Here is a 14,527-nt window from a genome sequence, read left to right on the forward strand (position 1 = left end):
TAGCAAAATTGGCATTCTACTTTCAACTCATTTCTCATCTCCAGAATGGGGGTCACTGTGATATCATGGAAAAGCTTCCATGACTCAGTTAAAAGTTACAGAAACTTAGAAAGATGGCTATAGAAAATGGGACAGCACTGAATATTTTAAGTTAGAAGTTCCTTTTTTTTTTAGCATTTATGGTGTGGTTTTTTTTTTAAGATTTATTCATACAGAACTGGGGTACAGCCAGAGTTGCAGGGGCAGTGAGAGGATTCACCAGAGACAGAATGGGGGGCAGAACAGGCAGATCAACGAAGTACACTGCTGAGGGGAGCAGCGGGCCGATCAGGAGAGGTCTGCTGCACCATGTGGTCACCTCCGGGGCAGGCAGGGATCGAACTCATGCGGAAGTGGCTTTCGATTCTTAGTGCTGCGCTTTAACCTGCTGCGCCACCAGGGAGGGCCAGAAGTTCCTTTTTTTTATGGGTTTCCGACCATCTGAAAAAAGGAAAAAAGCCATTGCTGTTGGCTATGCTGTAAACTATACTTCAACTGCTATTGGGGCATAGGAGAAAAATCCCTAAACCCTTTGTCCTTTTCTAGCTAGACAAACAAATCAACATCAGACAGATAAGGAGGAGAGAAGACCAGCTTAGTAACATAGCTATAAATACTAAAGTAAAGGAGGTTTATATTCTGTGCCAGGGAATGGGAGATATAGGGGGTCTGGGTTATCAAGGAATGAGGAGTGGGTATCACATGACTAAGAGATGACAACTTCATGACACAAAAACTTGCCTCTAGGTGTTTGCTCTGCATTAAGATAGGTTTCTCTGATCATTTCTGAAGTTGTCCCTAAACCTAGGTGATAGGCATTAAGGTTCAGGTAACAGTTTCTTCTGAGGCCCACAGGGTCTTGATTGACCTTAATTCCACATAATCAAGGTAACATGTATTGGAAAAAGAAAAACTTGTCTGAATGTTTTTGGGGAGAATGATCCTACATCACTCTTAGAGGATTTTCATGACCTTCAGGAAACAACAAAACAAACTTAGCACATTTCTAAGTATAAACTATTCTGTTTCAGTATTGGTTTCTAAAATGCCCTTTAATTCATACACTATTGCAAAGTAGGGAAATGATTAATAATGTAGAAGTTAATATATAGAAGTTGCATTGTTCGCAAGTGATTTTTTTTCTCCCCCTGGGTACAAGAGCTAGAATTGCTAGAATATAGACTATTATTGGGGAAACAGCTTCACTAGTGCATAGCAAATGCCCTTTCAACTTTTCTAAGAAAATTTAGAATGAGGAACTGCAACCAGCCTTTTCTCTAATGATGCCCAGTGTTAGGCTGTAGGCAAGTTGCATTTTCTTCCTTGCCTTTTTTAACCTCAATTTCTTTGACTAGGAGCTCCATGTTTGTCTTCATTGTTTTGGTGTCTTCAAACCAACATCCTGCTCTGTTGTCTCTGCATTTTTAATATCTCTGGAGATAGCCTCCAAAGATAATTAAGCGATCACTTACCTCCCGAAGCATCAGTTAATTGCTTTTCTTTATTCTCTGCTTGCAAAGCTACATCATTTATAAACAACTTGGTTTCTAACAACTTTTTTTCCTGGATTCAGTTATTTTTACATTTGTGTGGTTTGTGGAATACAAAGTTTTACAGGAATAATACAATGTGGCAACCATTTACTGTGAGACTAGGTGAACCAAAAGTTAATTTCCCATAGATCCCTAACTGTTACTATTCCTTATCTTCTGTAAACTCAGAAAAAGTGAGGTTAAGTAAATTAATATGTAAAGTGCTTGAGTTTCTTTATCATCAGGCACCCAATGAGTTACAAGCATTGTTAAATGAGAGAATCACTATTCCTTTTACATTTCATTTCTCAGATAGTGCACACTATTATATGTTTAGTTTATAGCATTGATAGCTAAAATTTTATCATAATATTTGTTAATCAGAGTTACAGACAGTTCATTGATAAGAATAACATTTACGTTCAAATAATATCAGTTTATTTGTATTCCCATTAGAGACCATATTGGCTTTTCTATGTCCCTTTTGTATTCTAGATAATATGCTTGCTCCCGGCACTGCCTTTGGGTAAACTGTAAAGTAAGTGAGTATGGTAACTAGGTAGCAGTGAAGTAGAAAATGACTACTAGAGGAAAGAGGTTGACTCTTAGGTGCTAAGTCTGACGTTTTGTTAATGGTATGTACTCACCAAAAAGCAGAATATTAATTGAGTGAAGATAAACAGTACAGGTGACTGACTGGAATAGCTAATTGTAGAATAGCAGTATGGAAGGAAGAATTTGGGGTTAGGACTAATGGCATGGTGTTCAAATGCTAACCCAAGTAAGTCAAATGTGAACCCAAGTTCACAAAGCAGTGGGAAGTCATTGATTGGTTTTTAGCATACAGATAACCTGATGGAGTATTATAATATTACCATTCTGTTTTCAAACAGCATGCAGAGCTTATTAGAGTCATGGAGTCAGTTCAATGGATCAGTATTCAGTAGTAAACTAACAGGTATACTCAGATTTGAGATGGCTAATTTGAAGTACTTTATAGAGACAGCTTTTTTCCCAAAGGCACGTGGGTTAAGAGGAAGAATGCCTGGTATGGTGTAATTTTAGAGATATTTGGAGAAGAATGAGATGCTAGGTGGCTATGCACACATACAAATTTCCAGGCAAAGAGACTCTCTATTGGAGTTCTAATTTCACTTGGGATGAAGATTCTTAGTTTCCCTCCCTTCTATCGGCTCAGTCATCTCTGTTAGCTGTTATTACACAAGTGGAGTATGGGAAAGGAAGGATCAACCCATACACCAACCACTTACCCTGCTCATTGTTACTTGTTTCTCTCCTGATGGCCTCTAAGATTAGAGCACTTGGAAATTGCTTTCATCTTTTGTTGTATTTCTTTCCTTTTGTGCTTTTCTGTCAGTGCTGGGGAGTGGTTAGAACTTTCTTCTTCAGTCTGATTACTTGTTTTCAGGAGTTTCTTCTAAATTGTGGTCTATTGAGAGTATTTTATTTGCTAATGACTATTGTCTTTTTTTTTTAAAAAAAAAAAAGATTTATTTATGTGTACAAGAACTAGAACAAAGGTACAGGGAGGAGGTTGAGGAGTGGGAGCAGAACAGATGAATTTACTGAAATACACTGCGAGGAGAGCAGTGGGCAAAACAGGAGAGGTCTGCTGTGCCATGTGGGTCAGCTCCCTAGCAGGGGATCAAATTTATGCAGTAGTGGCTGGCAATAGCTTGATAGTACTGAGACTTTAACCCTATGTCACCTGGGAGGCCCATGGCTTAAAACTTAAAAACAATAAATTATGCTTACATGCACATATATGTTAAAAACCAGTTGGGGTGGTAGGTGGGTCGTTTTAGTTTATCATCTTAATCCATGTGTTTAGGAAAACATTTTGTGTTACCTTGCTTTTTGTCTCCATTTAGATTAAAGAATCTTATCCATCAAAATAAAACTGATGACACAGAGAAAAAAGATGAGCCCAACAAAGATAGTCAGCATCAGGCTCTACTTGACCAAAGATACTTTCAGGTACTAAACAGCTAGCAAGGAGACTGGTGTTTGTAACGAACCATGGTTTCTCTTGCAGTATAATAAATCATCAGTTGGTAAGGAATATTAATATCCTTTATTTGTGTGTGCTTATCCTGTTTTGTCTTGTGATGACATACCTAGTTGGCTAAAAGCATTCTAGCTGGTAACTTCACTTAGAATTTACCCTTTAAAAGAGACTTGATGTAGCAGGGTAATAAAATGTTTGATTTTTCAAAGATTTTGTAATTTTTTTTTCCCTACTCGTTTTTACTGTTTTTGTTGTAGGAATTATTATTAGAAGTAGTAGTAGTAGTAGTATATAAATCTAATTTTTTTAATTAAAATTTTTTCTTACATTGTTGTGGTCCCCATAGTTCTCCCACCACTGTATCACCTATGAACCATCACTACATTTCCTTGTATTCATCCCTCTCTGTTTGCCACCTCCCGCCCAACTTTGCTCAATGCCTTAGTTCTATGGTCAGCTTATTTGTTTCGACATTTTCTTGACTTTTTTTTTTTCGTTTCTTTATGTAAGTGATATCATCTGGTATTTTACCTTTTTCCTTCTGACTCATTTCGCTTAGCATAATCCCTTCCATTTCCAACCATGTTGCTGCAAATGGCATGAATTTGTCTTTTATGGTTGCTGAGCTGAGAGACCATTGGGTTCATGAGGCAATCTTAGATGAGATTTTAAAAAAAGTACCTTTAGAAAATGATAAAGATAACACATTTTCTAGAACATATGGAACTCAGAAAAGGCAGTATAAAGAGGAAAGTATATAGCAATACAGGCTCATATCAAGAAGCAAGAAATAATCCAAAGAAACAACCTAATCTCTCAGGTTGAGGGAACTTGAAAAAGAACAACAAAAAAACTTAAAGCCAGTGGATATACAGAAATCAAAGCAGAAATAAATGTAATAGATATAAAAAAGACAATCCAAACAAGATCTATGAAACTAAAAGCTGATCTTTGAAAAAAAATAGACAAACCCATAATAAGGCTCACAAAGGAAAAAAGTGAGAAAACCTAACTATAAATAAGATTGTAAATGAAAGGAAAAATTATGACAGTAGAAATCCAGAGGATAATTAGAGATTACTATGAATATTTATATGCAAGCAAGTTCAATCTAGATGAGATGGACAAATTCTTAGAACTATATAGCCACCCAAAGCTGAACAGAGAAGAAATATAAAACTTAAACAGACCAATAACAAGCAGTGAAATTGAAACAATAATTAAAACCCTCCCAGAAAACAAAAGCCTAGAACCAGATAGTTTCACAAATGAGTTCTACTAAATGTTCAAAGATGAAATAATAATCTATCCTAGAATAAATGTGTTTTCTTAAGGCCCTTTTATGTTTTTTTTTAATTTAGATATTTCATCTGAAATTTAATTTCCTATGTGGATTATCCTAGAGATTAATGTACTGATTTTGTAGACCATTTACTGAGTAGATGGGCAGTTGAGCCTGGTAGCTTACTGACTCATTAAAGCACTCATATTTTATTGAAATAAAATTAAAAACCTACACATTTTTTTAAGTGGTCTGATTATTTTAATTTTTTCCCATGCATTTTTTTTTTTTACAAAAGTTTATTTTTATATCATTTTGTACATTTTTTTTCCATCTCAGTTGTAATCCCTGCGGGTTTCCCATCACCAAGTCACCCGTGTGCCATCACCATAATCCCGTGCATTTCCCTCCCCACCCCCCCGTTTTTGATCCCATTCCCCACTCCACCCCCACAAAATGTCTCTGGTATATGGTTGTTCATTATTTTTGTTATTTTCTCACCTGGTCCATTATACTCCTGCTATGAGTGAAACCATCTGGTATTTTTCTTTCTCTTTTTGGCTTATCTCACTAAGCATGATCTTTTCCAGCTCCATCCAAGTTGCTGCAAAAGACATGTGTTTCTCTTGTTTGGTTGCTGAGTAATATTCCATTGTGTATATGTACCACATCTTTTTTATCCAGTCATCTACTTTTGGGCATTTGGGCTGCTTCCATGTTTTTCCAATTGTAAATAAAGCAGCAATAAACATGGGGGTACAGGTATCTTTTTCAATCAGTGTTTTTGTATCTTTTGGGTAGATACCTAGGAGTGGGATCGCTGGGTCGTAGGGAAGCTCCATGTTTAGCAGTTTGAGGAACCTCCAAACAGTTTTCCATAGTGGTTGTACTAGTTTGCATTCCCACCAGCAGTGCAGGTGAGTTCCTTTTTCTCCACATTCTCGCCAACATTTGTTGTTGCTAGTTGTTTGAAGATGTGCCATCCTCACTGGGGTGAGGTGGTATCTCATTGTGAAAAACCTACACATGGTTTTTTAAACTTTGAATTAATTCCTAGTATTTTTTAAATTAAGGCATTTTATTTTTTAAACCCCTAATTCTCACTTCACTTTAAAAAAAGACAATCTTGCAACAAATTTTTGCAGTCATTATTTGAGCAGAATTATGCCTTTCTGTCACATATGAGCATGTACTCTTAATGTTAGTCATAACCCCCAGACATCCTTGCTCATTTATGCTCTTACCTAGTTTCTATAGGCATTTGAATTGTAGTTTCTAATAGACCATTTTTTTTCTATTTTATTGACATGAAAACTTTATTATATACCATGTTCTCTTTTTTAAAAAAGATTTATTTGTGCATATAGAACTGGGGTACAGGCCAGAGATACAGGGGCGGTGACAGGATTCACCAGGGACAGAGTGGGGAGCAGATATACCATGTGCTCTCTTATGCATAGGTATAGTTCTAAACTCTGTAGTCTGTTTTCCATTTCCATATTCTTTTAATTTCTGTAGTTTTATGGTAGGTTTTGACGTCTTTTAAGTATCTTGTTACTATTCTTTTAAAAATTTTCCTTCGGGCCCTCCCTGGTGGCACAGCAGGTTAAAGCACTGCACTAAGAAGCTTAAGCCACTTCCACATGAGTTCGATCCCCGCCTGCCCCGGAGGTGACCATCATGGTGTGGCAGACCTCTCCTGACCCGCCCGCTGCTCCCCTCAGCAGTGTACTTCATCGATCTGCCTGTTCTGCACCCCAATCTGTCCCTAGTGAATCCTCTCACCCTCCACATCTCTGGCCTGTCCTCCAGTTCTGTATGAATAAATAAATAAATCTTTAAAAAAAATTTTTTTCCTTCTATCTATATAGCCCATTTACTCTACTGACTAAGACAGTTTGTCAAATTGAAATTGCGATTTCATTTTATCTCCCATAAAAATTTTTTTGACTAATACTTAGAGAAATGATAACTTTATAATGTTTAATTGTCACGACGTATAATTTTATTTGGGCCTTCCTTTATAGTCCTTAATAGTTCTTTTATATTTCAAAGTTCAACTCTTATATTATTTCTTATTAGGTTTATTTCTTGGGCATGTTACAACTTTTATTGTAATTATGAATGATATCCTTTCCCCCTTTAATTCACTTTTTTTTTTTTTTTAAACATCATTCTTCCTTTTTTTTAAGAATGTATGCCTTTTCCTTTCAGGTATAGTTCCCATAAAATTCACACTACCAATCCACCGGTGCATCATCACCATAGTCCCATGTGCTCTTCCCTCCCTTGTTTAGATCCCTCTCCCTCCCCTACAGAATGTCTCTAATTTACAGTTGCCTGTAAATTTTGGTTTTTAATTTATTGTAATTTTTTCCCCTACTCCCTTATTTGGTTCCCCTACATTTCTCCTAATAGTGAAGCCATCCAGTATTTTTCTGGTTTATTTCACTGAGCATAATCCCTTCCAGCTCCATTCAGTTTGCTTGTGGATAGGATAAGTTTATCTTTTTTTGATGGCTGAGTAAGATTCCATTTTTTGTGTGTGTATATATATTTTTGGGTTCTTGTTTCTTTCCTTCCCCAGACATTAACTTGCGTGCCATTTCTTTCCTTTTTTTCTTCTCAAGTAATCAGGATATTCATTGTCTTAATTCTTTGCATTTTTCTAATGATTATGCTTAAAATAATTTTCTGTATCAAGTATCTATCAGTATTTGCAAACTCTCTCTGTATCAGATAAGACTATTTTGTGAGTTTTCTTTTTTACATTCCTATCTCTGAGAGTTACTTAGGTCATTTTACCATTTTATCATTGTAACAATGTCTTTTGTCAATAAATGTGGCTAAGTAAGATATCCTCTACTCTCAATAATAATTCAGTAGAGGGGAAACTGATTGTCATAAAAATGCTTAAGCACATTAGAAGTGAAATCTATTCTCTTGTAGTGGGGGGAAAAAAGGCCTAAGTAAACATTTGAAGTCATATTACTAGGAGACCTGTGAGTTATAATTTGAAGTATGAGTAGAGACGATGGTTCAAAGTAACAGTGGTTATCTGTATCACAATGGTATCTTGTCTTTATACTATACTCTTAGTAATAGTATAAAGTGTAATGAATAGTGTTAACTATTAAGTTGACTGGATTTGGTGGTAAATAGAAAATGGCTTTACTCTTCTCCCTTTAAACATGTTGTTTTGGGTCTTTTTCTTGGGTGATATATAAGATAGAACTCATCAATTGGCATGGATATTATAGTCACATACTACACATTTAGATATTTAAATTTCAGTCCAGGTATTGATGGTATTAGGGAATTACAGTTAATTTTCTTATTTGTGATACTGTGGGAGAATTTGCCTCCTTTCAAAAGATGCATGTTTTAAGTATTTGAGGGTGACATGTTATATCTATTTTATTCAAGTGGCTCAGCTAAAAACTGCTAGAGAGCATGCACAAATATAACAAAATGTTAACAATCATTGATTATATGGGTATTTGTAATATTTCTTTTAAGGGGGAACTTGAGTTGAACTCAGATATATGATCTAACATTGTTCTGAGGGTGTTGTTTCAGGATTAAGATTTGAATGGGTAGCTGGAAAACAGATTGGCCTCCCCAATGTGGTGTGTCTTTAGTCTGTTGAAAGCCTGAATAGAACAAAAATTCTGACTAAAAAGGGAATTCTGCCTTCTTGACTGCCTTTACTTGAACTAAAACCATAGACTTCATTGGAATGGTATTACAATAGCAGCTCTCCAGTGTCTCCAACTACAGATCTTTGGGCTCTGTCAATTTTATAATTGTGTGAGCTAATTCCTTATAATAATAAATACACCCTTCTGATTGTTTCTCTTTAGAATCCTAATTGAATAATAATACAATGTTTATATTTTTATTTTCAGTATGTTTCAAAATTTTCTTAATGAAAAATTGAGAGAAAGTCCATCATCTCATTCAGAATTTCAATTACCCAATTCAGTGTGGCAAAGGAGTGTGACCTGTTTTTTCTCACAAACATAACATTTTTCACTCACTGGTGCTGTACATCCTTTAAAAGACACTTGTGTTGATGAATCCTGTCTAATGAATCTCTTAACATTTTCCCAGATAAGCTAGTTGGTATCCAGGATCAACTTTGCAAAGCTTACCTCTTAGCAAAACCTGCATGTTTCCAGGACTTGTCTTTAGAATATTTTGTACTTTATTATTCACTGTCTTTACCTTGAACTTTTAACTAAAGCTTTGAAGCAACAGGAAATCCCCCTTTAAACATCTTCATTTAAATAGGAAGAGATAGAAATAAAAAAATGTGAAAGCTAGCTAAAGATTCTTCTGGATGATGATTCTTCCCATGTGGATTATGATAGGTCATAACTACTTTCAAATCTAAATCTGTTAAAAATATATGTTGGGTTTTTTTTTTTGCAGTCTGTGTTTTTCATTAGAACGTATGTTAATCATATTGGTAAAACTTACACTTCCATACAACTGTCAATCTTACTAAAGATACTCTTTTTTTTTCTTTTTTTTTTAATAATTGTTGATTTTTACATCATTTTGTGACTTTTTCCATCTCAGTTGTAATCCCCATGGGTAAATATATTCTTAATACTGAAATTAACTCTGGAAATGATTTTGTTGACATGTAAAGCAACCTTTTAATATATATCACTTTGAAAGGACTGTGATGAGCATTTTAAATACTGTCTTTTTAAAAGGTCCTGTGTAGCATCAATTCAATTATTCACAACCCGAGAGCTCCAGTAATAATTTATAAACAGAGCAAAGGAGGAGCCCAGCATTTTACTAAAGATTTTGTCCAAGATTGTGGATTTGAGCATCTTATTCCTATAATAGAAATGTGGGCAGATCAGCTGACTTCCTTAAAGGTAAGGGGTTGAATATTCTTTCCATGTTTTAAAAATCTATGGGAGTCTATAGCCTTTATTAGTAGAACCAGACTTAATTTTTTAACTGTGAAACTAAAAGAAGCTTAAAACTTGAATCTTGCAACTTACATATCTATTTTTATTATACCTATTTGATACTGCTATTATTATAGAGGTTGCCTCTTCTAAAGTCCCAAATCAAATATTTTTAGGTTTGTTACTTTGTTAAAAATTATAGTGGATCCACCTTGCACTTACAGGTCCTTGCTGCTTCTATCCTTCAGCTTTGTTTCTTTGGTATCCTTATGCTAGATGTAATGTCTTATCCTTAAGCTATTTTAATCTTCTCTTAAGATTTTAAGTTATTTTCTTTATTTCAAAATTGAGCTTATGTCCAATCTATTCTCTACAGAAAAGATAGCAGGCATGATTCTTATCTATACTTACCTGTGCATGGAAGATTAATTAACATTTCTTTAGAGATACTATGTATTCTTTATTTCTAGTTTCAGGACTTTGTTGTTCTTGAGTTGTTCACTGAAATGTTAATTGCTAAAGTCAGTAGTATTTAATTTCTGTTCCTTTAAAATTTAGATTTTTGTAAAAATAATACAGCACTAGCTCTGATTTAATAGCATAAGAAAATGAGAGTAATGATACTGAACTGCAAAATAAAGTTATAATGGCCCTCCCTGGTGGCGCAGCGGGTTAAAGCACAGCACTGAGAATCTAAAGCCGCTTCCTCATGAGTTTGATTCCCGCCTGCTCCGGAGGTGACCACATGGCGTGGCAGACCTCTACTGACCCGCCCGCTGCTCCCCTCAGCAGTGTACTTTGTCCATCTGCCTGTTCTGCTCCCCACTCTGTCTCTGGTGAAGCCTCTCGCTGCCCCTGAGCCTCTGGCCTGTACCCCAGTTCTGTATGCACAAATAAATAAATCTTTAAAAAAAAATTAAAAAAAAAAAATAAAGTTATAATGAAAAAAAGTTTCATAAGAGCCTGTGTCACATCATGGACTTTGTATTTAGGACTAGGATGGACTATAAAAAAAGAAACATTTTAATTGTGTGACAATGCTGGATTAATAAAGCTACTTATAGGCCTGGGTTCCTCCATTTTATATCTCAGAAGAGGGTGAAAAAAATTAGTGGTTAATTATATAAATCAGGGCATTATCCTTGCTGGGATTTTCCCAGCAAGAAGGGAATATTGTTAGCTCCACTTTTCTCCTCAGAGGAGACAGATAAAAAACGGGGATAGAGGACAGGGGAAAGTGGAGGATCACTACAAGTGTATGGTTTTTTCCCCCAAGGTAATAAAAATGTTCTAAATTAGATAATGGTGATGGCTGCACAAATCTGTAAATGTATTTAACATTGTTCACTGAGTTGTACACTTAAGATGAATTTTGTGGTACGTAAATTATCAATGTAACATAAAATAATTCAGTGACAAAATATATAAAGAACAAGCCCTTTATTATACATTACTTTTTTTTAAGGTTTATTTATTTATGCATACAGAACTGAAGTATAAGCCAGAGGAGCTGGGGTAGTGAGCGGCAACACCAGAGATAAAGTAGGGACCTGAACAGGCTGACTGACAAAGTACACTGCTGAGGGGAGAAGTGGGAGATCAGGAGAAGTCTGCCCCCTCATGTGGATCACCTAGGGGGTGGGGGTTGTTGGGGGCGGGGACCCAACTCATGCTGAAGTGGCTTTAGCTTCTTAGTGCTGTGCTTTCACCGGCTGTGCCACCAGGGGAGGGACCCTGCATTACTTTTTTTTATTCAATGCAATCATTGAAAAGTATAAAATCATACCATAAAAAATAATTTCATATAATTCAATGACTTTATTTTTAAAAGTTTTTTGTTTTGTTTGAAAGGATATATTTCTAATAAATCCTTACTATAATTTTAAACCTATTAATACTTATTTTGACCTATTAATAGGTCATTAATATTAATAACTATTAATAACTTAACAATTACTTAAATAATGAATAATAATATTAAATAACATATAATGCTTAAACTATCCAGATTCAAGATATGTTTCTTTGTAAGGCCTACATTTACCTAGAGAAATCTAATAGACTTTTTCTAAACTGATAATGGTATTTAAAAAATACAGTGGTGAATATACATAGTAAATGTTTCTGAGTAATTATATTTTATTAGCATTATTATAGCAACTATTAAGAATCATAATACCATTTATATATATTTTTTGTTTTAAAGGATTTATATAAGTCCTTGAAAATTCTATCTTCAGAACTGGTACCTTGGCACAATTTAAAAAAGCATGATGAAAATGAAGGTATCAAAGTTGAAGATCTGTTGTTTATAGTAGATACTATGTTGGAAGAAGTTGAAAATAAGGAAAAGGTAAATATTTAACACATAAATGCTCACATTTTATTTTCATCTTAAATACTGATAATGATGTGGTTATATTCTACTTAGAACTCTTTTTCTTTTTAAAGTTTTTATTAAAGATTTGGCATTTTTGTAAGATTTGAACTACCTGTGTTTATCATCTTTGCCTTTGGACAGGACAGAAATATGCCAAACTTTCGAACTTTGGAAGCTATTGTTTCTCATTTCCAAAAATTATTTGATGTTCCTTCTTTAAATGGAGTCTACCCCCGAATGAATGAAGTTTACACTAGACTTGGAGAAATGAACAATGCTGTGAGACACATACAAGAACTCTTAGAATTAGGTGATGATCCTTTATCATTTTTGGCCCCCATTTAAGAATTATTCCTAATAAGTCAACCAAAAGTAGGTAAAAAATATTGATAAAGCAGAAAGTGTTTGATTTAATGATTATGAAAATTCATTTTTAAAATATCCTTTTTCTCTTTGGCAGATAGTTCAACCTCATTGTGTGTACTAGTGGACACTGTTGGAAAATTGTGTCGACTGGTTAATGAAGATATCAGTGAACATGTTATGCAGGTACTGGGACCCGAAGACCTCCAAAGGTATTTATTTTGAAAGTGTGCAAGGTATAAGCCAGAATGCTTGAAGCGATGAAATTAAAGACTTTTAAAACTTCATAAATTATTTATCTTTCCTGTTTGGAATAAAATCTTTTAAATAATTTGACAGTCTAAAACAATCTTACATCCTTAGGGATAGAGGGAACAGCAAGTATTTTCAAGATAAAAATATATTATATGGCCTTTAAGTTTACATAGGATGAGCTTGCTCCTAGGGAATTTTAGGTAGGAGAAAACCTACCGGGCAACTTCATATATATAAGTTCTGTTCTTCACATACCAACATAAATCACTGAATAAACTAAGAGTGTGCTTATTGTTTCATTAGAAAACGTTAAATTATTTTAAAGCTAGTCTTTAATATATAAAACTTTATTTTTTTTTGAGATAGTGAAACATTACAGTTATATTTAAAGTAACTCTTCCCCTCTTCACAATTCATACTGCAACATATGGGAAGGATAACACATACATATACCACACATTCCTTATGATCTATAAATTTTCCAAGAACAACCCTTATCTAATCTGACACTTGAGTTTATTGGTACTTCATACTTTTAAAGGAAAATGTCACAATAAGTGGTTTTAGTTTTCCCACATCTTTATTGACTATTGATACTTAATGTCTAGAAAAATATTAGATATAAAAGATTTTTTTTTAATGGATATACACTCATAGTCTCCTAGAAACCTTGAGCTAAGTGGAATTTCCTGTATTAGGAATGTTACATTGACTTAGCTTTGGAACAGAAATTTACACTAAGGTTTTTTTTTTGTTTTAGAAAAGTAATAGAAGAACAGAGTTCAAAATGGAAGTATTGCACTAAATAAGCATTGAATTTATATTTAAATTAGCAGGACAATTTCTTTCCATTTTAAAAATGTTTCAATCAGATGCAAGAACCCTAAATTAATAATTTAGTGTAAACTGTGCATTTTTTTCAAAAGCATTATCAACAAATTGGAAGAACATGAGGAATTTTTCCCAGCATTTCAGGCATTTACTAATGATCTACTTGAAGTCTTAGGTAAGACCTTTGGTGATGGGTTGAACTTTTTGAGTCTTATGATGTCATTGGCCTGTGGGGATTCTTTTCCTTAGTCACCAATTAGTGTTTTTACCTGGAAATCACTAACATTTCTGGAAACATAACCCTAATTTGTAGACAGGTAGTTGGGAATAGTCCACAGAGTAAAGAAGCATAAATCTTTGAAAGAATTAGGGAGTTTACCTTTGTTTCGGGATCTTAAAATGAGAAATGGCACTACTCTTGACTGGGCCCAGTTTAACCCTGATTCTGTAATTGCCTAATGAGAAATTTGTTTGAATTTATGATCTTGAATGGTTTTTTTTTCCCTTCTTGCTTAAAAAAGATTGTTTTTAAAATAGCATCTACATACTGTATTTTTTACATAAAAGTATTTTTTCCTTCTTAGGTAACATTAAATAACAAAGTAGTAAATGTCTGTAGAAAGGAAGAGAGAGTTATAAACCCATACAAAGAAAAATACATACTCTTGTCAGATTGCAGGCTTTACTAGTAGTAATACCTCTTAAAGGGGAAAAAAATGTAATTTGTTTAATATCATAGGCAAAATATATCATCTCTTAATTTAAATGTGATTACTTGTAACTATAAAAAATAACACTTTTTTTTTAAAGTTTATTTTTACATCATTTTGCACATTTTTTTTTTCATCTCAATTGTAATCCCCACGGGTTTCCCATCACCAAATC

The 14,527-nt window shown here is 34.2% G+C and overlaps 1 protein-coding gene across 6 annotated transcripts in view; it reads left to right on the forward strand.

Annotated features, from left to right (window-relative positions):
- The window catches only part of CEP70 (centrosomal protein 70kDa), a 62,840-nt gene that overhangs the window by 45,299 nt on the left and 3,014 nt on the right, over positions 1–14,527 (forward strand). For 3 of the 6 annotated variants that reach the window (XM_012724958.1, XM_012724959.1, XM_004682163.2), the window contains exons 12-17: positions 3,464–3,569; positions 9,607–9,777; positions 12,020–12,166; positions 12,335–12,503; positions 12,654–12,768; positions 13,738–13,817. In XM_012724958.1, coding sequence (XP_012580412.1) covers positions 3,464–3,569; positions 9,607–9,777; positions 12,020–12,166; positions 12,335–12,503; positions 12,654–12,768; positions 13,738–13,817 — 788 coding nt within the window. Of the gene's footprint in view, positions 1–3,463; positions 3,570–9,606; positions 9,778–12,019; positions 12,167–12,334; positions 12,504–12,653; positions 12,927–13,737; positions 13,818–14,527 lie in introns of those variants that run through there. The other 3 variants (XM_012724961.1, XM_012724960.1, XM_012724962.1) reach the window with 3 other exon arrangements.

The sequence above is a fragment of the Condylura cristata genome, unplaced genomic scaffold (genome assembly GCF_000260355.1).
Source record: "Condylura cristata isolate star-nosed mole 26May11 unplaced genomic scaffold, ConCri1.0 scaffold00014, whole genome shotgun sequence".
Classification (NCBI taxonomy): Eukaryota; Metazoa; Chordata; class Mammalia; order Eulipotyphla; family Talpidae; genus Condylura; species Condylura cristata.